The sequence below is a fragment of the Periplaneta americana genome, chromosome 9 (genome assembly GCF_040183065.1).
Source record: "Periplaneta americana isolate PAMFEO1 chromosome 9, P.americana_PAMFEO1_priV1, whole genome shotgun sequence".
Classification (NCBI taxonomy): domain Eukaryota; kingdom Metazoa; phylum Arthropoda; class Insecta; order Blattodea; family Blattidae; genus Periplaneta; species Periplaneta americana.
In genome coordinates this window covers 141,570,133-141,595,777 of record NC_091125.1, presented here as the reverse complement: position 1 = coordinate 141,595,777, position 25,645 = coordinate 141,570,133, and the positions used below count along the sequence as shown (strand labels likewise).

At 33.0% G+C, this 25,645-nt stretch overlaps 1 protein-coding gene across 1 annotated transcript in view; it reads left to right on the top strand.

Moving 5' to 3' along the window:
• Nucleotides 1–641: 641 nt before the first annotated feature.
• Nucleotides 642–25,645, top strand: part of LOC138706560 (sodium-coupled monocarboxylate transporter 1-like) — a 34,551-nt gene continuing 9,547 nt past the window's right edge. The window contains exons 1-12 of the mRNA XM_069836028.1: nt 642–851; nt 3,289–3,508; nt 11,537–11,696; nt 11,960–12,025; nt 12,421–12,472; nt 12,620–12,687; nt 14,061–14,215; nt 15,921–16,061; nt 18,667–18,775; nt 19,542–19,651; nt 20,949–21,132; nt 23,571–23,657. Of these exons, the coding sequence (XP_069692129.1) occupies nt 3,300–3,508; nt 11,537–11,696; nt 11,960–12,025; nt 12,421–12,472; nt 12,620–12,687; nt 14,061–14,215; nt 15,921–16,061; nt 18,667–18,775; nt 19,542–19,651; nt 20,949–21,132; nt 23,571–23,657 (1,341 nt within the window). The 5' untranslated portion in view covers nt 642–851; nt 3,289–3,299. The remainder of the gene's footprint in view (nt 852–3,288; nt 3,509–11,536; nt 11,697–11,959; nt 12,026–12,420; nt 12,473–12,619; nt 12,688–14,060; nt 14,216–15,920; nt 16,062–18,666; nt 18,776–19,541; nt 19,652–20,948; nt 21,133–23,570; nt 23,658–25,645) is intronic.

Genomic DNA, 25,645 nt, shown 5'->3' with positions numbered 1-25,645 from the left:
AATGTCAGGCGTGTGCATTTCAGTATTCATTATAGCCGACAGAGTGTTAATAGTTGTCACGAACGTTGATCATAATACACAGTCTCTGAACATTCGTTAGAAATTCAACGTATGGACGAAAGCAACGTAACGTAACGTAAACGAACTTCATCGTAATCCCAGCCTTAAACACTATCCAATGAGAAACATGACTATAGGAAACATTGTAAAGCCGAAAGAAAATAAATAATTAACAAATTGACTTCATATATTTAATATAAAATTACGGTATCATACGAGGACATTCACATGGACGCTAATATACACTTCTGAATCCCACACGTCTGGACTGATATTTGGGCTGCCTGAACAAAAATTAACGGCTTACAACCGACACTTAATCAGAGGTATAATTCTACTGTTCTTTATTAAATTATGTACCGGTACCAGTGTAAGTAATTAAATTTATCATTGGCACCGTCACCTGGACTTCGGTCACTTTAATGGGAGTAACCTTATAACTAAACAGACCTTGTTAATAGACGGGCAAATCCAGCTGATGCCCTCAACGACTTAACTGCATCACAGCAATAAAATGGACGGCAAGTATCCCACTCAGCAGTTAAAGTAATTGCCATACTCACTATCTGATTCACAGGAGCATGGAGGAGAGGAGAGAAGGAGATTTTCTCCCACTGACTGATTTTGAAACAGTCAGTTTGATCTGCCAACTTCCAGTGGACAGTTCTTCCGTTTCATCGTTACCACCGTGACAAAAGTTATGAACAAATAGCTTCTTTCGGCTCTGTCACTCTGCTGAACAAGGACACCGTGTGATCAAGAAATTCCTATCAACTCCGGGGATTAGTCTGGTAGGTAAAAGTATTATTTCACAGCCCCTTTTGAAAAAGAAACAGAATTGAACTGGAGACAGGTTACATTTGCATTGAGTACTTCATCTCCGATTGTGGGTTATTTAACACGAAAGAAGGGGTACATGAAACAAACTTCACATATTAACATGTTTCATAACCCCTTTTAGTGTAATTCTCCGACCCAGATTCATACTCGTCGTAGCGAAGCGTGACACAATTTTGGGTAAGCTGGGGTTCGGAAATAGTGATCTAAGCCGTGCTTTACGTCGCTAAAAGGTAAACGAAACGCGGAAACGCTCCTGTTCTTAATTAACTAAATTCTAAATTGATCTTGTCCCTTCTTCGAAAATGTTTGGGAAAGTTCAACTTACCCTGCCTGTCCTGACACTTCGCCACTGTAGCGACACAGTTTATGATGTCTTATGTTTCTTTGTACATAGGGATCCAACTGTTAAGAATAGTGGTTTGTAAGCTTTTATATATTTCGTTGTATCCAAAATAAGTATTCACATGTTACCAAACTTGGAATACTTACTTACAGATCATCAGAAAAGATGTTATAATTGAGTCGTTGAGAGCAGAAGTGGTGTAAGTCAAAATGGGTAATGAGGGTTAACGTAAACATTCTGTAAAATACAGCGCAAAGTAGGAATTGATATTCAATTTATTTAAACTATTAGTAGTCAGTGGATAACATGAAGGACGTATTAATTGCTACTTTGCGCTGTATTTTACAGAATTTTTACTTTAAAACTCATTACCCATTATTGACTTTCACCACTTCTGCTCTGAACGGCTCAATTGAGACTCGGAATCCAAGAGGAACCCAATATTTAATCACTTTCAAAATTTATTTCTCATGCAAAATAATTAGTAGAAGCTTGTTGCCATGGTTATATGAAATTGTAATGGAGATGTACTCACGAAACAAAAAATAATTAGTCAGAGGCATTTTGTAGCAACAGCAAACATTTTTTTTCAATTTCCCAAAAGTTTGATGTAATGGACTTGGGCCCCTCTTGGATTCGGGTCTCAATTGTAACTAGACATATCGTTTCACGCGTGTGAATAAAAATAAAATAGTAAAATTCAAAATATTAAATTGGCCTATACAGTACCTACATTTAAAATAAATACAAATATTTCTTAAAATAAGTAGACTACTGAATGAAGGGACTTCAAACTTCAGCAACGAGGTAACAGTATATATCGTCGTTGTTCCGGCAATAACTCCTATGTGACATATTTATCGATTTTTCAGATTTTTGCTCTATTAAATAACTTAAATAGTGATACAGCAAATAATGATAACCACACATGCAATAACATAAATACAGACATGGAAATCCTACACATACAACCCAAAAACCAAAAACTCAACACACTAGAACAATATTAAATATACAGACACACGAAAACACACCCTGATCAAATTCTCAACACACAGATCAATTTCAGAACACACACACTATTTGACACCACATTTCAACACTTTTCAACAATCGAACGCACCCACACAACAGGCAGCGAAGTTCGAGATGGCGCTGAGATCTAGTAGGCTCTGAGGATGGTGTGAAGAAGCACCGAAACAGCTGTAAGCCGCACATGCTTACATAATTAACACGAGTAAGATCGCCATTTAATCAATTATTTATATTCAAGTATTAAAAGTAGTGTACGAAAGATTCAACATGGAATAAAATCTCTTATATGTAATTATATTTCTTTCTTTCGAAAATGTAAGAATTCACAATCTCCTATGCACTACTACCATAGAAGAATAAATGTGTTTTTTCTTCCTACTGAAAAATTTCATATTTTACACATAGGAGTTATTGGAGGAACAACGACGAAATGTCCGTGAAACATGCGGTTTTAAGATTCTAGCAAGCATATGGAACATATTTACGTGCGGATACTTTTAATTTGATATTTTCCCTTCAGTTTCGATATCTGATGACAATAATCATCAGTTATAAACAAGGCCATCCATTTGTTTGGGGATGCTTGCGGAAGGAAAGTGGAAGTGGTATTCACAGAGCACCAGACCACACTCGTACTGCTGCACGATCGGAAAAACGGAATAGATATGCACAGACATTCTTATGAATCGAGAACACGCAACTTAAATCGTAGCATTAATGGATGAAAGAACAGAATGCAATTAATTAATATTTTTGCCATTTAGAATTGTAAACGTGTCTAAAAATGTGTGTCTTTTCAAAGAAGGTGCTGAAAAACTGTTTGCTGTCAGACATGCGCTAATATTTCGAGTTCCTTTTAAAATAGTTAAGATTTTTATGAATGAAGTAAACTGTTTCTATAATAAATATGCAGGGGAGTGGTAAAATATTTATTAACATGGAAAGCCTGTCTTTAATTATAAACATAGCACAACTTTTTCAACTTATTTACACGCACTTACGTTTGACAGGGTTATTGCCAATGAATGTGACAGAAGGAAATGGAGTCCATGTCAGCAAATATTTCTCATGGCTGGATTTCCTGGTTTTCGGCATCATGCTCTGCTTGTCCGCACTCATTGGAGTGTATTTCGCTTTCTTTGCCAAGAAGAAGCAGAACACAACATCGGAATATCTTATGGGAGGCAAGACAATGGGAATATTTCCAATCTCTATGTCGCTCATTGCAAGGTACGTGCAAATATTACAAAATATTTTATTAATTAAAGCTTTAACCCAGTCAACCAAATAACAACCTGATACCAAGAGTGGCAGAGCTCGATTCCGTGCAAATCTTGTGGCCAAAGCTACTGTGAGCAAAATTTTCTCCAAGTATGTTTTGTATTTTGAACTTGACTTGACATTATACAGACAAAAGACTTGACTTTCGTAGCGTAGTGTAAACACTAAGTCGAATCTGTTTTCGACATTAGACAATATAGGTAACGTGGGTTTTTTACGTGTCATTAATCTACAACACAAATCTCCCTTTCGAAGAAACTATTTCGGATTTTGATTACCCTTTGAGCCGCGAATCTGGAATCCCGTGTCAAGCACGGTAACCAATAAACCATCCAGGACGATGCGACGGCATATCAGCAGGTATAAAGGCTGGTTCACAATAAACCGGTAATGGAAACGACAGCAAGAATGACAACGGAAATAATGTTAAATACATTTATTTTAACATTATTTCCGTTCTCGTTTCCGTTCCCAGTTTATTGTGAATCAGCCTTAAGTAAACAACGATTTTGTTTATTACTTGTATGCAGATAATGTTAAAAATTTCTGTTTTGTATGATTTCTGAGTTGTTGTACCTTAATCTATTGTATAATTAACAATGAAAATCCGGGGATATCTGGGAAAAAATTATTAAATCCGGAGACATTCCAGGGACGAATTTTGTTTTGGGACAGAAAGCAAAATTCGGAGACTGTCCCCAGGAAACGGGGACATCTGATAACCTTAATTTAAAAACAAGTATCAGGATTTTTTTTGGGAAGTTGTCTCAGTATCAAATGATTTTTTTAGTTTTTCTTAATAAAAAATACTCGATCACATTTCATTTTTTTAATCTTCCGTAATTTGTGAAGAGGTGGACCATCATCACCTGTGAAAGTGTCCAACCTTCCACTCCTCCTCTGAAGATGACCGTTATTGAAAAGGGAGGATGAAGATATGTTATTTGAGTTATCTGTAAACATTTTCCTATTACTGTTTTTGTTGTTTGTAGTCACTGACTCCATTGATCATATATTAGCCATTTGAAAAATAAATAAATAAATGAATGAATAAACGAATAAATAAATAAACGAATAAACAAATAAATCAATGAACGAATAAATAAATAAATAAATTAATTAATTAATCTCCGTAATTTGTGAATAAGTAAGTAGGGAAGTTCTGACATATTTCTGTACTGTTTTGGTGATTGGTACAGTAAATTAAATTAATTTGTAAATTAATTTATTATTTGTTCTTAATATACAGCTTTAGTAGCTATGGAACAGTAAAAAATAAAAGACAAAATTAAATACCAGTATACGAATTCATAGTTGTAAACCATTAGAAATCCAATTAAAAGAGAAATTATATTAATTAATTATTAATGAAATGCTCAGAACATTGGACTTTCTCCATTTGTTTTCTAATATACCAGTAAACGTATGTGTTGTTATTAACACTTTTATCCGAAATATTGATAGCTTTGCAGTTTACTATGTGCTGCAAGTTCATAGTTGAATCTTCTTCTCTGTAGAGAACACATTTTGGTGATGTATAAATTTCAATTCCGAAAAGACGTGCTCCAATCAGTTATGTCCAGTTACTAATCTGGAGATAGCTACTGCTGTTCTTGAAGAATTAGGAATCAAATTTTCATGTTTTTAAATTTCGCACCAAGATTTGTTTTCACTAACTTTTTAAATTATTATTTAATATTGTCCGTTTATAATTTTTCTTTATTAATAATTTTGTTGAATAATAAAAAATTTCAGAATAAAATCTTTGTTGGATTGTGGTTACTTTCTTTGCCAAAAAGTCTGTATTTTCATTTCCTTCCAGGTCTCAATGAGGAGGTACCGGTATCCAAATAAAATAAAAGAGAAATATATCTTAAAGAAACCACTTCTAAAATTTAAACAAAAGAAGTTAAATAAACAAGACATAATTATACTGGTTACACTGAAATTAAGTGCGAGAGCAATGGTGAATTATTCAAGAGGGATTTGGATTTGAAGTCACTGGAGTAAATTTAGTTACTTTAAACGAATAGAATACTCCTTTCCACTCTTCTCTTTACCTGAAAATGAGAGTAGATTTAACCTACGAAATGATGTGATCTCAATACCAGTATTTCATTTGCGATGGAAAATGTTCAATCCAAACTTCTGTTGAATTATAAAAAAATAATTCACAATTTCTAGCATTTATGTCAGTTTTACACCTTGGACAACTAGAGTACCTATATTATGACTTGAAGAATGGTGGTAGCATTCTTGTCATTAAATTCATTGGTTTAAATTTGATGGTTAGCTAATCAATTTTGATTTGTTACAGAAGTGATGAAAATATAATTCTTGCGATTTCTTGAATATTTTCAATATTCAATAGTCATTCTGTGATGTAGTAGATGGTACTTAATAATACTGTTGCACAGAAATCCCACAAACTCAGTTAACAGCTCCCCCAGACAGTTGTGACCTCGGCCTTCACATACTGTAACTAAGAGGAGAGCAGGAAGTCAGTCTGTAGAGTGGGTCAATCAGTTATGTCCCTGTCATATAGATAGCACTGAAATAATAACTGCCCGTGCTTAGGGACCAATTCTGTGAAGTAATGCATGTTGGCTAGAAATTTTAGATTATATTGAAGTTATGAAACTGTCTTCTATACTACGGGCATTTATTAATACAGTAGAACCCCATTTATCCTAAATAGAGGAGGCAGAGCAATTTCGGATAATCGATGAGAAATATTTTTGGTAAAAATGAGAAGGAAAAGAGATCGTTAAGCATGTAAATTATAAACAAAAATTCAGTGAATTGAATATTGTAATTGCACATCAATTTTACATCCAATAATCAATTATCATCTTCTGTCTCTGTTTCTCGCATCATTTGCAAGCTGCAATATCACACCACCTCTTGATGGGTAAAATATAAAGTTTTCTTTTACTCGACATCACACTCGCGTAACTAAAAAATAAAACATAACAATAACACTATAACTGCAACACAGCTAAAATGAATGAGAAATTGGAAATTTACCTCGATTGAATACACCATAATCCTGTAATTCCCAGGTAGGCAGACGGAGGGGAAGGGGGCGAAAAGAATGTCTCACTTAATGGGACCAGCTGCGCTTGGTTATTATACAAATCAAGTGTTTGTGGGATGGAGGTGGAAAACAGATGTAGCATTGGTGTGAGGACATTGACACTTAAATTTGTAGTCATTCTATAGGAGATGAACAAAATATTGCAAGGATAAACAAAACAGTGACATTTATTTTCTTTTTTCCTCCGATGTTGTTTCGAATAAGCTGGATTTCAGCTAACCGAAGTTTGGTTGAGAGGGGTTTTACATAATAAAACTATAAAAATTGAAATAATAAACATTATATTTATATAGTGATACATTTAAAAACTTATTAAACAGGAAATTTATAACAATTAAATAAAAAATGGGCACATTATCAGCCAACAGACAGAGCATCAATTTTATAGACTGGAGATACGGGTTCAAATCCCAGGAAGGTAAAAATGGAATTCATTATTGAAAATGATCCTTTTTTTGTAGGTTGTTCTACCATTATTATTATTATTATTATTATTATTATTATTACTATTATTATTATTATTATTATTATTATTATTATTATTATTATTATTATTATTCAAATCCCAGGAAGGTAAAAATCGAATTCATTATTGAAAATGATCCTTCTTTGTAGGTTTTTCTTCCATTTTTATTATTATTATTATTATTATTATTATTATTATTATTATTATTATTATTATTATTATTATTCTTGTTATTTATTCAAATGGTCCTTATGACTTCACTCCTAGAGGATGACACTTGGAACAGCGATGATAATGTCAAATTCCTGCCTTTCGGCGTAACTACAGGAATAGAAGATTAATAAAGATGATAAGGTTATTTGAAAATTTGGTTGACTGACTTTATTCTTCAGAACCAGAATCAGAAATATAATGATCTTTTCTTTCCCAAAGTAGATTTCTTGGGAAGTGATTGATTCAGTTCGCGAATTGAATGTTTCAAAACCAGAGTAAAAACTATTTTGCTTCAGTCCATGTCGTTCAGAATTATTGATTTTTTACATTAAAGCCATAAAATTGAATACCTACCTTTATTACTGTTGCACATAATTATTTATTCTAGGTATTAATAACATGTATACAGAATAAGTAAGATAAAGTCTCTTGGCTCTTAAAGGATTAATCAATCTCCGAAGAACTATAACTTGAAAAATTCAGGTGGCCCAAATTTTGTTTCTGAGTCTATACAGAGAATAAATACAATACAATACAATATTTTATAACTTTTTAAGAAATTTTAAATTATGTTATACAATGAAAATTAGAATATGATGTAATCATAAATCAACAGTTTTGATTGTTGAAGTTTACAAAGACGGAGTATATATTTTACTTGCCCTAAAATATTAATGTGTTAATGTCAACTAAACGTCTGGACTACCGGTACCGGCTTTCTAGGCCGGAGAACTTGGTTCTAATCCCAGCAATTCCAAATGAAATATATTGTGCACAAACACGACGTAAGAATAGTTTTTCTCTGTTGTTTTTCAAGCTGATGTAGGACTACCGGTATTAATTATTCCTTCTGTCGACTATAGAATGGAATACGAATAAGTACCGGTACCTACTAGAATTATTGCTGGGGCAGTTGTGCAAGTTCATTAATATTATCGTCCACACCTGTGGAGCAAGGGTTAGCACGTCTGGCAGCGAAACCAGGTGGCCCGGTTTCAATTCCCTATCAGGGCAAGTTACCTGGTTGAGGTTTCTTCCGAGGTTTTCTCTCAACCCAATTTGAGGAAATGCTGGGTAACTTTCCGTGTGGACCCTTGACTCATTTCACCGGCATTATCACCTTCATCTCATTCAGACGCTAAATAACCTAAGACATTGATAATGCGTCGTAAAATAACCTACTAAAATAAAAAATAAATTAATATTATCTATAATTTTCTCCACAATGTTTATATTATTTAGTTTCAAACACTATTAACTTTATGTTGTAAAGAAAAATTAAAAGAAACAATTCTAAACTTACTCATAAACTAACATAAAGTAACTGGAACAAATAATTATAGAATTGTCTAAAAATGAATATAAATGATAAAATTAAGGGCACTTCTGTTCTCTTTCCGTAATATCACCACCTCTCTAGGAAATGGTCGATTTTGACAACCAATACTGAATAGGATTGTCAACAATTTTTTAATAAAGGAGATTTGGAAATCGACATTTTGTGTACACAGTAGATACAGACCTACTTTTACATAAACTGTATTACTACTGGTACTACTACTACTACTACTACTACTACTACTACTACTACTACTACTACTACTACTGCTGCTGCTATTATTATTCTGACTCTTGTAAGAATTTTGAATTAGCATAATGCAAAGCCACTGCTCAAGAGAGCAATTCTATCAATATAGTATAATTAATTAATTAATTTATTTATTTATTAACTTAATGTTAGTATTTGTCTCATAATTTGCCAGTGAAAACATCTTTCGCCTTGTTCCCACGTGTAGGACAAGACATTTATGCTGTGTAATAAGTTCACAAACGATTTGATTGATTTAATTTAAGAAGAATTGAAACGTCAGTTCCTTCACATGGGAATAGCCACGACAAGAATTTAATAATCATAGGTAACTGCTGTGTTGTGCATCAAAACAAAAGAAAGGAAATTGCACATTGTTCAATTTGCTTCAAGGCTGATGAAGCAGCAAGGTCAGCAGCATTATTTAATTTAGGATCACGGTAGCTGAGAACATTGTCGTCACCTAGTTAAGCTAACTAAACTAAGACTAGTAGTACACCTACTCAAGATTACATCAGAGTTGCACTAAACAAAAACAAGCTAAACTGGGTACTAAAATTATGGTGATATATAAGTGTGAAGTTTATGACAATGGCATGACACCAGATGCAGCGAATAAATTAATTGGGTAAAATATCTTGTTGTTGTCTAATGTCAGACAGTTGACAATGGTTTTCTTCATCCTCTTACACTCTAATAGTATTTATAATAGTTGTATATTCTACAAGGCATGGTATTACTAATCAATAAACCCCATAGTATAAATTCGTCGCAAATCAAACTACTTTCACAATGAGCAAGTGATCAGTTTTAAAAACTGGGACATTTTTTCGTCCCGAGAAAGTTTTTCGGGACACTGGAATAAAGCATCCAAAACTGGGACTATCACAGTAAAGCTGGAACATCTGGACACCCTGCTCTTACATAAAAAAATTACTTGCTTGATCATGATCTATGGTCAATTTATATCGTACTAGGGTATATTCTAATCTCGAAATTACATTTGAAGGATTGATAGCAAAAACCGGACAAGTCCAAAAATTCCAATTTTGAGCATAGTGCAGTTCTCTTTACTTAATCTCAAACGGCATCTATTGACATAACAAGTTTCTACAAAAACCGTATTTGTGCCATTGAAATGAGTGTTTGAAAATGTAACCTTTCTGCAAAAAGTGGATTAGTCCAACGTCTTTCTAGAAAAAGATGGATAAGTCACAAACTTATCAGGTTCTTGTTAGAAAATATCATGAAGATGGAATTAGTGTTGTCTTCTTTTATTTCATCGTCATATTAGCTGTTATTGTCGATGTTAATGATTAAATATTTCGTTCTACAAATGAATGATCACCAAAATGAACTAAATCCAAAAAGAGCAAGTCGTCAGAATGAGGAGAATGTTGAGATGGCAGAAGATGACAGTAGCAGTAGGTGTGATTAGTGAAAACAGCTATAATAATAATAAAAAAAATAATAATATTTTTTATTAAGCTTAGTTTATTGTGTTGTTATTAGAATAATTATTTTTTGGTACTTGATATACCTGACATACCAAGAATTTAAAGAAGAAAGAAAAAAATATAAACATAATAGCCTATTGTTTTTCTAGTTCAGGAAATCATTCTAACATGAAGTTTATACTTATAAAGTATTTATTTGTATGTTCATACAGTTGACAATATGAATGAAACATGATTTTATATACTTCTTTTTCAATTAATATGTGTAGGCTATATATAAAATGTTCTGCAAAAAGTGGATATGTCCAAATGTTTTTTTTTTCTAAGAAACCATATAAAAGAGAACAGCGAAACTTTTTACCAAAGTTGGTGGATGTATGAGATACCTATATAAAATATCTCAGATTATTTTATTGTATGAAAAACGTGAGGTACAGTTTTTTTTTTCTTCTGAAAATTAATATTTTGGACTTGTCCGGTTTTTGCTGTCAACTTTCATTTAGTTATTGTAATGTATTGTATTTATTAACATTCCATGGTATTCATACATTGGTTCACAGCTAGAATATGGAACAAGTAAAAAAAAAAAAAAAAAAACTTAATACTACTATAAAGTCTTAATTTATAGTCACAGTCTAGTTGAAATATATACAGAAGAGGTTTGCAATATAGTCTACTAGTACAACACAAAGTTTTAATACCAATTTCATGAAGCATTGTTGAATGTCATGAATTCATCTACAGAATAGAAGGCGTGAAAAATTAGGTACTTCTTTAATTTGGCCCAAAATAATCTTATGTTTTGAGTTTCATTTTTATATCCCTATGGAGGCTATTAAAAATTTTTACTGCCATATAACGCACTCCTTTTTGATGGCATTCCTTTTTGATATATTCATTCATTGCAAGTCACATATTATATTAATCTGGTCACCTTTAAATAAAAGTGTAATTACTCCTATAAAATATGATGCACTTCAAAGTTTATAAATTTAGAAAAAAGTATACTAATTGACGGATGGAAAAGTTATGACATTTATATTATATTACATATTTTACATGTTTTTTTTTTTTTTTTTTGTTAATATCATGGAAATAAGAAGTATTCATGATTCTGGTACATCTGTGTAATTAGAATTCATCTGTTTTTCTTCAGTTATATTTCGGGGATATCACTGTTGGGTCTTCCTGCAGAGATGTACGTATATGGAACCCAATACATGATGATCATGTGTCCAGAGGCTTTTGTGAGCGTTACCATGGCACTTGTCTATCTTCCCGTGTTTTATAAGCTTCAGATTACATCTTCCTATGAGGTAAAGAAATGTAACAAATTTATGGAAATTTTACAATTATATCTGGCTAGTTGGTTTCTATTGCTTCTAGATATAATATTAACTAATATTCTTCTGGAATTCTGGTAGATTTAAATTAAATTTCTGAAGTAAAATAGGAGAATTCTCATATATATTTTTTTAACTTGGTTATTTAACAACACTGTATCAGCTATTAGGTTATTTAGTACCTAGTGTTGATAATAACTAAATTTTGATGAACACAATTAAATGTTATATTTCAGTATCTTAACCTCCGATTTAGCCAGACTGTCCGCCTAATGGGATCAATAATCTTCATTGTCAAAATGGTGAGTTGTATTCATTCTACGTCTGTTTTGCTGTGTTTCGCAAATGTAATCATAGATGCGAAAGCTATTTCGAAATGAGAGGCATACTCATTCATTCCTCTTTTTCAGTGATTACAATAATTCCATCAACAGACACCAAGTTAAGTTTGCTTGTAATACTCGTATTTATTTAAGCATCAAGTATCTGCCAGTTGAATAAGTAAAGAGAAAAAATTAAAAGCCAAAAGATATAATCATGTACAGAATATTATTTTATTATCTTTCAACATTTTCCTCACATGTTGGAAACAATATAAGCCCACGGTATTTATTTTCAATGTTTTGTTGATTTTATAAAATTCCTTGTAAAAAGTTTAGTGTGCTCTATAATTACAACTCGCAAAATTCTGTTTCAGATGCTGTACATTCCAATTGTGATCTATGTACCAGCCTTAGCTTTCAGTCAAGGTGAGTAAATAAATAAAGTCTATTATAAGACGAATGTGTTCACATTGAATTTATATAATTTTTAGACTAACGGAATTGAATTACTTGGTCAGTAAATTATTAAATACGGATTTGATGTACCAGTACGTTTTTCTTTAATTTTTGCAGTGACTGGAGTGAACTTACACTTAATAACGCCCATTGTTTGTGTAGTCTGCATATTCTATACTACTCTGGTAAGTTTTTACTCAACTATGCACGAATTAAGACGTGTGTAAATACTGTTCTCAAAATCAGTTTAAAATCGACAATGCACAATATTTAACATTTGCATTGCAGAACTTTCAAAACAATCTTTTCAATATGTTTCAAAGTAAGTTAAATTTCATATTATGTCGGCTTTATTTTATTATAAGGTTGGTACTAAGCAGTAGATCTCTCTATAATAAAGATAGCATTGTTATAATTCAATGTGCCCCAGCATCAAGGGATTATATTGAAGGAGTAGGAGAACTATGCCTTATGTCAAATGTAGATTTTGTTACTCTGACAGTGAAAAATTAAAGAAGAAACGATTATGGATAAAAAATATTCAAATCTTAATTTCATTTAGTGTTATGCCCAAGAGCATATCTTTCACTGCAAACCCAGCTTTGTCGGACTTTCCTGTTTTCTGCCTTCCTTTTTATTTCCTCATATGATCCATATATCTTAATGTCGTCTATCATCTGATATCTTCTTCTACTCCGAACTCTTCTCTCGTTCACCATTCCTTCCAGTGCATACTTCAATAGGCAGTTTCTTCTCAGCCAGTGACCCAACCAATTCCTTTTCCTCTTCCTGACTAAATAATAATTATTAATAATTATAAAACAATAAGTAAAATAACTACTTAGATCCTTCAAAATGTTGGCCTGGTTGGCGAGTTGGTATAGCGCTTGCCTTCTATGCCCAAGGTTGCGGGTTCGATCCTGAGCCAGGTCGATGGCATTTAAGTGTGCTTAAATGCGACAGGCTCATGTCAGTAGGTTTATTAGGATGTAAAAGAACTCCTGCGGGACAAAATTCCGGCACATCTGGCGACGCTGATATAACCTCTGCAGTTGCGAGAGTCGTTAAATAAACATAACATTAAACATCCTTCAAAATTGGGAAACAAAAAATTTATAATATAATTTAATAAACCCTGATACACAAGGTACAACATTCTTTCTTCACCCCACTCTTTCCAAAACAGCTTCCAAATTTAAATATGTAATTAAAAAAAAAAGAGTTCAAAGGGGGGTTCAAACGCGGTAACCACACCCCCTTGCGTATGATCCTGGTTGGTCTCTTGTCACACAGTACAAAATGGAGGAAAAGCAAGTAAGCAAAAACTAAAACTCAATGTTGAGAGTGGAAAATAAGAAAGTCTCAGTTCAGATATTTTTTTTAAGATAGTTTCAATTATTTGCCTATAGATAACACCAGAATCTCAATTTACAAAATACTAGTTGGTCTGTTGTTCATTAGCAGTACATGTTATAAGATGAAACTAAACTTGTAGTTGTACAAATATTGATGTATTTTAACATAATATAGAAACGAATGAAAGATATTTGTTGTGTAGGGTGGCTTGAAGGCTGTGGTGTGGACAGATACTTTGCAGACTTTCCTCATGTTTGGTGGAGTAATCATTGTTATGATATTGGGAACCATAAATGTTGGTGGACCAAATGTTGTGTGGGAACGAAGTGAGCAGAGTGGTCGTCTTGAGTTCTTCAAGTAAGTCCATAAACATACTTGTTCATTTTTTTGCAATAATTGTGATTCAAATGCTTATCATATACCGGTACCTTCAAAATAGGTGAAGAAGAAAACATTTTAGTAAAGGTCTTATAAGAAAGAATCCATTACAAAAAAAGGCAAGAAATGTTTTCTTTACGTCACTTTTATAATTGTAACTTTGTGAGGTTGGTGTCTTGGAAGTTCAATCACATAATATACGTTAATTTGTAGAACTTGTTAACTTCATTAAATTTTTATATAAGAAACTTTAATCTGTTGCACATGGGTTGATTTTCACACACTGCTTTGTATAAAATCAATTTGTTGCTAAATTACACGTAAACGTGATTAGAAAAATGTAATTAAAACACATTGTTTCTACTTAAGGGATTTCATTCAATACAGAACTTGAATACCGTAAAGTGGGGCAACTTTGAACGCCGAGGTTACTTTGAACAGTAATTTGGCGTCTTTTAAATTAAATGCTGTACCCTATTGCGAAAAAGCTGTTTGAGTTGTCAATAAACTAGTTCAGTTTTTTCGCAGTAGGGTACAGCATTTACTTTAGAAAGGCGATAAATTATTGTTCAAAGTCACCTCGGCGTTCAAAGTCGCCCCACTTTACTGTATTTTATTTTATTTTATTTATTTATCTTTTTTGCCAATTTTGATAATACATTTCCCAGATCACGACATAACTCTCCACAGAAACACAATATACACAGTGTGGCCCACCAAAGTGGTATGTAACTTGAAAATGGGTCAATGCTGCCATCTATCCGCAATATACAGAACTCGAATTACGTTAGTGAAGTGGGTAGATATATATAGTCCCGTCGCTCTAATTTCTGGCAGCCAATCGCGTTGAAGGTCTTTTACATTTAAACGCGTGCATCTTGTGATTCACTAAGGAAGACATTATTCATTTCTTAAGGCTCGATAAATACTTAATATAATCGCCCTCCATTTTGGCTCTTTCGTTGGCGTTCGCAGAAAGCACATGAAGACGTTATTTACCGTCAATTATTTGCTGAATTACAGTGCGTTTGATTTATTATCATAGGAGCTACGATATGTTAATGTTTAACGGTGTGGCAAGTAGATTCCTCGTATGGTAGCTCGTCAACGAAAGAACAAAAATGGCGAATGATACTACCTACCTAGACTTTATAGAGCCTTCACTTCCTAAGACGTAAGCAAAGAGGAGGAGTCACACCGGGTATAACAGCGTCGCGACTATAGGATGTACATACATAAACACACACACACATATATTGGTGCCGGTACCAATTAATTTGTAATTTTAAGATTTTGACAATGTCATAAATTTTTAAGTCTATTGATAGCTAATACAACAGATAGATTCCCTTTCTTTACTTTCCCACATAATTGGGCTGATACATATTTCTCAACATTGGATGTTTATACTGGTACCTATATTTTTGACATGGCGCAAAATCCGAAAAATATCGTACCATGTTTAACACCATGAAATCTTAAATCATAATTCACCAATTAAATAAGAGAAGTGATGGAATGATTTCTCATTTTAGAAGGAGTTTCAAAAGCTGGTTGCAAAGGATAAAGGGTCTCTGTTTCTATGAGAAACCAGCCTAAGAAACGTGTCTTAGGCTGGAAATTGTTTTATTATTCCAACAGGATTGCTTGTTAGCGAGACACTGTGTTTGTTGTGCTGCTCTAGTTTGAACATCGACCCCACGGTGAGGCACACCTTTTGGAATGTGTCTTTTGGGAACTACTTCTATTGGCTGGCTTCTTGTTCTGTGAACCAAGCTATGGTCCAACGTTGCCTTGCCATGCCGACCATCTACAAGGCCAACATGTAAGTCTTCTCATGTTTAATATTAAAAATAATAAATATGTAATATTAATTTTTGCTTTCCTGATATTTTAGTTGTCAGTCCTTTGTGCTGTTTCTTCTGCTGACATGAAAGCCATCTGTAAAATTGAATACTGATTATGATAATATTTCTGGTAAACATGGGTTGTCATATGTTATTCCTACATTATGTTAAGTTAGATCTTGAGTTAGTGTTTAGTTCGATTTGGTACAGTAATGTTCTTAGTAAATATCTATTTTTATTTCTTTCCTTACAATTTGTATGTAGGACCATAGCTTCTCTCCTTATTTTTCTTCCTTTAAAATATATTTTAGCAACTATTGATCAGATTTTTTGTATTCGACAGATATTGGAGAAAAAGTGGAAGTATAAGGGTTACAGTACATCAGTTATTCATACATTTCAAAAAGGCATATGACTCGGTTAAGAGAGAAGTTTTATATAATATTCTTATTGAATTTGGTATTCCCGAAAAAACTAATTCAATTAATTAAAATGTGTCTCAGTGAAACATACAGCAAAGTCCGTATATGTCAATTTCTGTCACATGCTTTTCCAATTCACTGCGTGCTAAAGCAAGGAGATGCACTATCATCTTTGCTTTTTAACTTTGCTCTAGAATATGTCATTAGGAAAGTTCAGAATAAAAGAGAGTTTGGAATTGAAGAGGTTACATCAGCTGCTTGTCTACGCGGATGACGTGAATATGTTAGAAGATTAGGAAAACACGGAGACTTTACTTGAAGCAAGTAAAGAGATAGTTTTGGAAGTAAATTCCGAAAAGACAAAGTATATGATTATGTCTCGTGACCAGAACATAGTACGAAATGGAAATATAAAAATTGGAAATTTATCCTTTGAAAAGTTGGAAAAATTAAAATATCTTGGAGTAACAATGACAAATATAAATGACACTTGGGAGAAAATTAAACGCAGAATAAATATGGGAAATGCTTGTTATTATTCGGTTGAGAAATTTTGTCATCCAGTCTGCTCTCAAAAAACCTGAAAGTTAGAATTTATAATAAAACAGTTTATTACCGGTTGTTCTGTATGGTTGTGGAACTTGGACTGTCACTTTGAGAGAGGAACTGAGGTTAAAGGTGTTTGAGAATGAGGTGCTTAGGAAAATATCTGGGGCTAAGAGGGATGAAGTTACAGGAGAATGGAGAAAGTTACACAATGCGGAACTGCATGCATTGTGTTCTTCACCTGACATAATTAGGAACATTAAATCCAGGATGAGCGAATCCAGAAATGCAAATAGAGTGTCAGTTGGGAGACCAGAGGGAAAAAGACGTTTGGGGAGACCGAGTCATAGATGGGAAGATAATATTAAAATGGATTTGAGTGAGGTGAGATATTATAGTAGGGACTGGATTAATCTTGTTCAGAATAGGGACCAATGGTGGTATTATGTGAGGGCGGCAATGAACATCTGGGTTCTCTAAAAGCAGTAAGTAAGCAAGTAAGTAAGAAATATATTTTACTCTCTTCTCGCCCTCTGATCGTCATTTAATGGGTGTTTTATGTTAAATAAAAAGTAAAAAATTGTTTTTCTTTACATCTTAATTGTAAAACAAACTTAATTTAAAGGCGATCCTATGAAGCTCACAGTAGATGTACACTTATATGAATACTGGAGCGTGTATCTGTAACACTTCGGTGTTTTTCAAACATTCTTTTATATATGGATCTGGATTACAGAGTTATAGACAGTGGTGATATTCGGCCGGTTCACACTGGTTCAGATGAACCGTTTGTTAAATTAATTCTAGGTAATATTTGCAATTACCATGGACATATACCGTATATGTTTAACATAGGTACACATGAGAGAACTGGTTGTTAAACTTTTTTAATATCACCATTGGTTTATAGAGGTGCATCATTTATGTTTATAAATCTCAAAGAAGATACATAAAAAACAACAAGACTGATCTAAGATCAGTAGGTAAAAATCTCCTTGTACAAAATATAGATCTCCGTGAGCATAACTTAAGCAGCCATACGCCTTATGAGCAAAATGTTCTCTTCCCCATACGATTCATTAAAAAATTGTAGTTTCCCATGCACCGTAAGGCCCAGTATGGCCCTCTGACAGTACTGGGTCTAATCATTTGTCATGTTATGCCCATATTTCTCCTTCCTTGTGGTGTGTAGAGTAACATATTTCGGGAATTCAATGATTCTGCATTCTTTCCGGGTATTCAAGATATTTGTTTCTGTTATCTTCTATTTTACTAATCATGTTAAACAATCCAATTTTTATCTAATATCCTCACTTCTCTTCTGATCGTGTAATGCCACAAATCTAAGAATGTATATTTCGGCAGATTCGATTCTTCTCTTGTAACTTTTAGTTGAAGTCCAGGTCTCTGCACCATGTTAATGTAGGAACAGGCATTGATTTGTAAAATTTTAATTGTGTTTCTCTTGTTGTAGATCAAATTAATAATAAATTATTACCAGTACGTGGGAAACAACCTGTTCCTTTGGTCCTTGGACAATCTGCCACGCTATCAGATTTATGATTATATTGTTATAAGCTGCTGTTCTTAATGGAAGTTATATTTTCGTTTTCAGAACGATCCTCATCCTAGCGCTGGGGATCCTCGGAATTGTTACTATGAGCTGCTACACTGGCCTGGTGATTTATGCAACCTTCTACAACTGTGATCCTGTCAGTACTCATGTATGTAAACTCTATAATCAAATACTTGCTAATCTCTTCGCTTACAAAAGAAATAAAACTAGATCACTTCAACGCCAATTGAGCCGTTCAGAGCAGAAGTGGTGTAAGTCAAAAATAGGTAATAAGGGTTAAAGTACACATTCTGTAAACTACAGCGCAAAGTAGCAATTAATATTGAATTTATTTAAACTGTTAGTAGTCAGTGGATAGCACGAAGGACATATTAATTGCTACTTTGCACTGTATTTTACAGAATTTTTACTTTAAACCTCATTACCCAATTTTGACTTAGACCACTTCTGCTCTGAACGGCTCAATTGAGCTCTTATATCTATTTCTTTAACATCAAATGGGGGAGTCAATTAAATAGCTATGAAGCTTAAGCAGTTTTAGATGCTCAGCACATTCACTTTTGGTACATTGTCTATCCTGGATGTATGATACCAAGCAATTCACATTATCTTAGGCATATTGAATCACATCCACAGATTATATGCCAGACAGTTAAGCAAAAATTATGGCGTCTTTTCTATGTACTTTAATAAGCTTTGAAACAAAATTTTTTCTTACTGAAGGAAATTGATCAATTTTTTCCGTAGATATTCTTAAAGACTCTAATATTTTACTTAAATATTTATTAGCGATTAGTGATTGCAAGAAAATATTTCAATAGGTTATTTTTCTTGCAAGCATTATATTGTGTATTTAGTATCAGATTAAGAATAAAGCAGCACTATTTATAGTGTGTAATATTGCAATGTTACAGACAATCGGAAAGGCTGATCAATTGTTACCCTATTTTGTGATGGAGATATCAGAATCGGTACCAGGGCTTCCTGGAATATTTATGTCTGGAGTTTTTAGCGCAGCTTTAAGGTAATATGTATTCTATCATTAGTGATCTATTTACCAGTAGACCTACTTTTATTTTATTAATCAGTTTTGCTTACTGAAGAACAACTTTCTTAATGTCAAATTTAATTTATATTAATAAAATATACATTGTTGCACAGTAATCGATTTTCTTGGAAATAGGTAATGGTGTAAAGTTACAATGATCAAAATTTTTTTCATTGATAATATTTCTTACATTAAGAATTACTACAAATTATTTTTTATTTTTGCTGAAGATAGAAATAATCTTAATTTTTTAACCAACTGTGTAAAATGCCATTACATTGATATTGTAGCCTATATTAATTTCAGCCTTCTGGGTACAATACTTTCTGAGAAAAATGTACCAATGTCACAAAAATAAGAAAGTGTAGCAAAATAGTGTCAAAGTTTCCATATCTTGCACTGTTAAATTCCTCAGTTTTGGGAGCACTTTTCTTAGAAGTGATAAAAGATGCAAATGTAGAAAAAATAGGACACATGTAACATACTTTTATGTATGGAATCGGCTAAATAAATTTAAAATTCCAATGAGCGGTTGGCAAAAAAAATTTTTTCATTGATAACATTTTTTGCATTAAGAATTACTACAATATTTTTGCTGAAGATAGGGCTAAAAGCTGACAATTAGAAAAAATAAAATCATATTATCATTTTACACATATTAAACTACCGAAAAACTATAAAAACCAAAATTTCATTTCATTTTTTTTTTTTTTTTCCCAAAATTCCGTGTACAGACTCCTCTTAATACAACTTGAAAAAATTTATAAATACCGGTACTATTAAAATTAAACAAGAACATGTTAAATCTCAGTCTAATCCAATTAATAACCTCAAAATGAAATATTGTTTTCATCTAGATGAAATCTTCAAAACATGTACGAATTCTTGGTTTCATTTGAGCAAGGTCATTAACTAGCTCGTCTTTTATTTCTTAAGAGTTTACAAAAGTGGCATATTTTAATATTAAGAATACAGTTCTCACATTTTTTCCTTAGTAGTAGTAGTAGTGGTACCACTCAAACTACTTTTTGAATCTTAGAATTACATCTCTGTGTTACATGCTCAGAGAAGGAACAGAATCCAGGATATATCTGGTAGCAATGGCTAGAAAATAATATTAGTAAAATCTTGTCAGAAGAAAACTGCTTCCAAATTGTTATAGATCAACTTATTGATTCTCTTGATGTCCAAAGGTTAATAAATCATATGATGTGCAGCAATCACACAAAGCTTATAGTGAAAACAGTGACAGTTCTATTAATGAGATCTACAGCTCAATGTCCACAGGCCTGAACTCTATGACTGGAGTGATATTTGAAGACCTGATTCGTCCAGTGATAAAGCGACCCATATCTGAGGCCTATGCCAGCCTCATCATGAAGGTGATTGTGGCTCTGATAGGCACCATCTGTGTCGGCATGGTGTTCTTAGTGGAGCACATGGGCACTCTAGTACAGGTACAAGTTTTACAGTTACTAATATATTTACTCATATTTTACACTCCTGTGTTATTAAATTGTCAAGTCCTAACATTTCAAAACGTGAAGCTTTCTGTCCATATTGATGAGCCATAAATTTCAAGAGAATGTGAGGAGATGGAATGATTTATGTAGAACGTTCTAGTGATTAAGGTCACCAACTCTCTTGTATTTCACCTTATTTTATTTTGCTGTCCTGTATTACGAGATTTTTTTTGTTTCTTCCACATTCTTTATATTAATTATTACCAGGAAATAAGTATATTTTTCTTTGTATTAGAGCTTTGGTGTTGAAAATCTTAATTATTTGCTCTTTATAATTGCGCCATTCAGAGCAGAAATGGTGTAAGTTCAAGAATGGGTAATGAGGGTTAAAGTAAACATTCTGTAAAATACAGCGCAAAGTAGCAATTAATATTCAATTTATTTAAACTATTAGTAGTCAGTGGATAGCAAGAAGGACATATTAATTGCTACTTTGATTTATATTTTACAGAATTTTTACTTTAAACCTCATTACCCAATTTTGACTTACACTACTTTTGCTCTGAACAGCTCAATTATAACGTGCATGATTTATGAATTTGATAGCCTTTTAATGAGATAAGAATAAGTTTAATAAATCAATAAATAAGAGTGGTAAGTGACTGATAAAATTGAATGTACAAGTACTGAAAATTTAAAACTTTTATACTAAGTTACAGTATGTCCATTGCTGTGGAGTAACGGTCAGTGCTTCTGACAGTGAAATGAGTGGGCCTGGGTTCATGTCCTGATTGGGACAAGTTACCTAGTTGAGGTTTTTCCGAGGTTTTCTCTCAACCAATTGAAGCAGAATTGCTGGGTAACTTTCGGCTTTGGACCTCGGACTCATTTCGCCATAATTAAGTCCCGTATCACCATCATCCATACAATATTAAGTTCACAATGCGGCGTGCCATACTTGTACAAGAGCGCGGCCATTTGGCTACCCAATCATTCATAGAATAGGTGTGATAAGCACAAAAAGCCTCAGGCTGCAGTGTAAGCCTTTGGGTCCCTCCTCCATACAAGGAAAAAAAAGTTACAGTATAAGCAATGGACATGAATGTTAACTGGTACATGTTATTGGTTCACTTACCACTTGCATATTCATTGAGTGTAACTTCTAGCCTTATATTATTTTGTAATTATTATTTAGTATGTTCGCATTACTTTACTCGACTTTTGCTTATATAACTACTGGGTGTTCAGTTCAAAATGTGTCTTGGCTCGCTGCATGCCATCATGTGGCTAGCTGATGAGCCTAGAGAATTCAATCTTCCTACACTTCCGCAGCTCAGGTGTATAATCTAAGAGGCAGAGAAGTTGGCTAGCAAGTACGGCGTTCATTCTGAAGAGTACGTGCCGATACGTACGGTAATGCCGGTAGTGGCAGGAATGTGAACTGTTTGGAAATACGTACTGTCGAGATATGGGGAGAGGGTTAAGACGATTACTTACGTATTTGTTGACATTAACTTCGACGGTCAACATGGACACGGAGCATTTGATTTGTGTTGTGGAATGTTACCATACGCAACCGATGATAACAAATACCCTGCGTACGACTTGCCGGCGCAAAACACAGTTCGAAAGAGGTTATGGTAGCACACAGACCGTACAGACCGCCATCTGTTGCTACGACGTTCAAGTTATACCGTACACATTCTCAAGTTCAGATTGAAGAACGCCTTAAATAATAGGCAACTTCTCTAACATATAAACTGAAACTCGCTTCAAATCGGTGACCCAACAACAGTGACGTCATGACACACTTTGAAATGAACACCCAGTATATACATTTTTATTAGTGTTCTTTAAATATTAGTCTGTAAAATTGTATCAGCTTCTTTTGTTTCTGGCTAAGTGGAAGAGTAGGCCTCATGGCCTTAACTTCGCCAGAATAAATAAATAGATATTATTACATAATTGCTGACATGTGTCAGACATTATAATTTATATAATAAAAGAATAAAATACAATGCCTTCTTTATATTGCATTAATTACAATGTAAAGTTATGCCAAACCTTTGTGTAAAAATGTTACATATTTGTTACGGTAGATAATCATGATTGTGATCATCGGTACAATAAAAAAAAATAAACTGAAACTACTTAGTACTAGTATTGAAATAATACAAATAGCTTAGGATCTGGTTTTCTTAAAAATTGTTCGGCAACATTCTATTATTATTTACGTATCGTACAATATTTCCATATTTTAGGTATCTCATTATTTTGTAAAATATGTTTGCATTGATAAGTTTACAGATACATTTTTAGTTGATAATAATGGCCTATGAAGTTACAAATAACTTTAAGAATTAGTTGTTACACGTGATTGATATTATAAAAACTATTAATAAAGTTCTATTTAATTTCACGTCCTTCCTCAGGCTGGAAAGAGTCTGGCTGGCATCACTGCAGGTTCACTTCTGGGAGTTTTCTCATTGGGAATGTTTTTTCCATGGGCCAATGCTAAAGTAAGTACCTATCTACATATAACGTGTATTTCACGTTCTCATTGTGTTACAAACTGTAAATAGTTACGGTATTATGTATAATTACTTCAGTATAGTTTTAACAAACCCATGACAGCCATTCAAGTTGTTGCTGATTACTTGTAACTGCTCTTTACAATGCAATTTTTTCAGTTCTGTAATTTTATACTATATATATATTTTTTTCCTTAGCAGCGCTGTCTTTTGTACACATTAACACTTTGAGCCTGGAGCTATTTAAATACCTCCATTACAATGTGCTGGAGAGTTTTAAGGGTTCAAAAAAAAATTAATAAATTTAATAAATTTAGAGATAAAAATATGATCATTGTCGTGGTCCTTATATTTGTATATTATATTTGTTCTTTTCGTGGTCCTTGTTTTCTTTCTCGTGGTCCTTGTGGTCTTTGTCAATGTTCTATATTTATCATTTCATAATAACTTTGTTTTTTTATCCTAAAAAGGTGACTTTTTGCCACATAGTTCCTTTCATACTTTCAAAAAAGATATAAAAGATAATGGGACGTCATCAGGGACTTGTACCAGAAATGGGCAGATAATTAATAACATTTTGACTAGTGTGTACTTTGGAATAGGGTGAAAATACGCATGCACTGCCAGATGTCTTCCCGCATGGTTACATTAATATCGTGTGAACTACACTATAGAACTTAGACTTTTGCATCACCAAGAGTCATCTCATTCCTTTTTTGGGGAACTGTACATCTATTATCAGGCAGTACATCTCACTTGATGATGTGTCAGAGGAAGAAGAGGCCAACCGACAATTTGGAAAAATTGTGATATTTGCACAAATCTGTTGCTGGCTAGATTTTTTAACTCGAAAAGAATCAAGAACGTGATATCTGCATTTTTCTGCTATTTATAAGCAAAATTCGTTTATTGCATAAAATTTATTTATTTATTTTGCTTTGCAATATTAAAGCAACTGCTGGTCTGTTATTAAAAATCGGTTAGCCTTTTTTTTTTAGTATTATTTGTGCTATTTTTTGTGATAGTATGGATGTTACAATACTTCTGGCATAAAATGTTTAATAAAAATCAGATTTATTTCAATGGTCAGTATCTCGAAAACAGGTTTTTGGCGGTTGGTCTCTTATTGCGTAATTTCGTCCAATTGCTTGTATGCATCTGAAGTCTGATTAGTGCAATATGTAGCTAATCTGCAATGTATGCAAAGAACTAGCCACCCTAGCCCATTATCTCCTGGCCTAGCTGCCAAGTGATGCATTCTTAGTATCACTTGTGAGGTTCAGACCTGTCTTCGAACAGTTGATTGAACAACAACAATAATTAAGATTAACTTTAGTTAATTTTAATCTTTTTGATTGCTTCATATGATAGGTGAAGATAAGATACTAATTGAATGTTTACATAGGTTTGAATTGCTTTTTCATTACGTAAGAAAATAATGTAGAAATCTTCAATTATGCCTATAAATTCAAGTTTCGTAGATTGCAATATTACGGACTTGTGAGGACTAGTATCAAAAGCAACATCAAAGTCTATCATCATAGCTCTTAGTCTCTTTTTTCTGTAAAGCAAAATTTATAATTATTACTATAAATTATAAATTTCTCGAGCAAGATATAATAAAGCTTCGGCTGTGCCACATCATGGTCTAAAACCAAACTGAAATGGGGCTAGAAGGTTGAAAATCTCAAGTCTTTTGGTTAATCTTTTATGAATAATTCGTTCATATCTTAGAAAAGCAAGATGTTAAAGATATTGATTTATACGATTTAGGGTCCAATTTATCTTTACAAGGTTTAATATAGGAAATATAATTGAATTTTTCCAAGTTTTAGGATGAAAGCCTTTTTTCCAAATATTATTAAAGTTATACATCTTGATTACACAACTTTTAACACTTACACTTTACAGACACACAAAAACACATCCAAATGAAATTCTCAATACACAACTCAATTTCAGAACACACACACTCA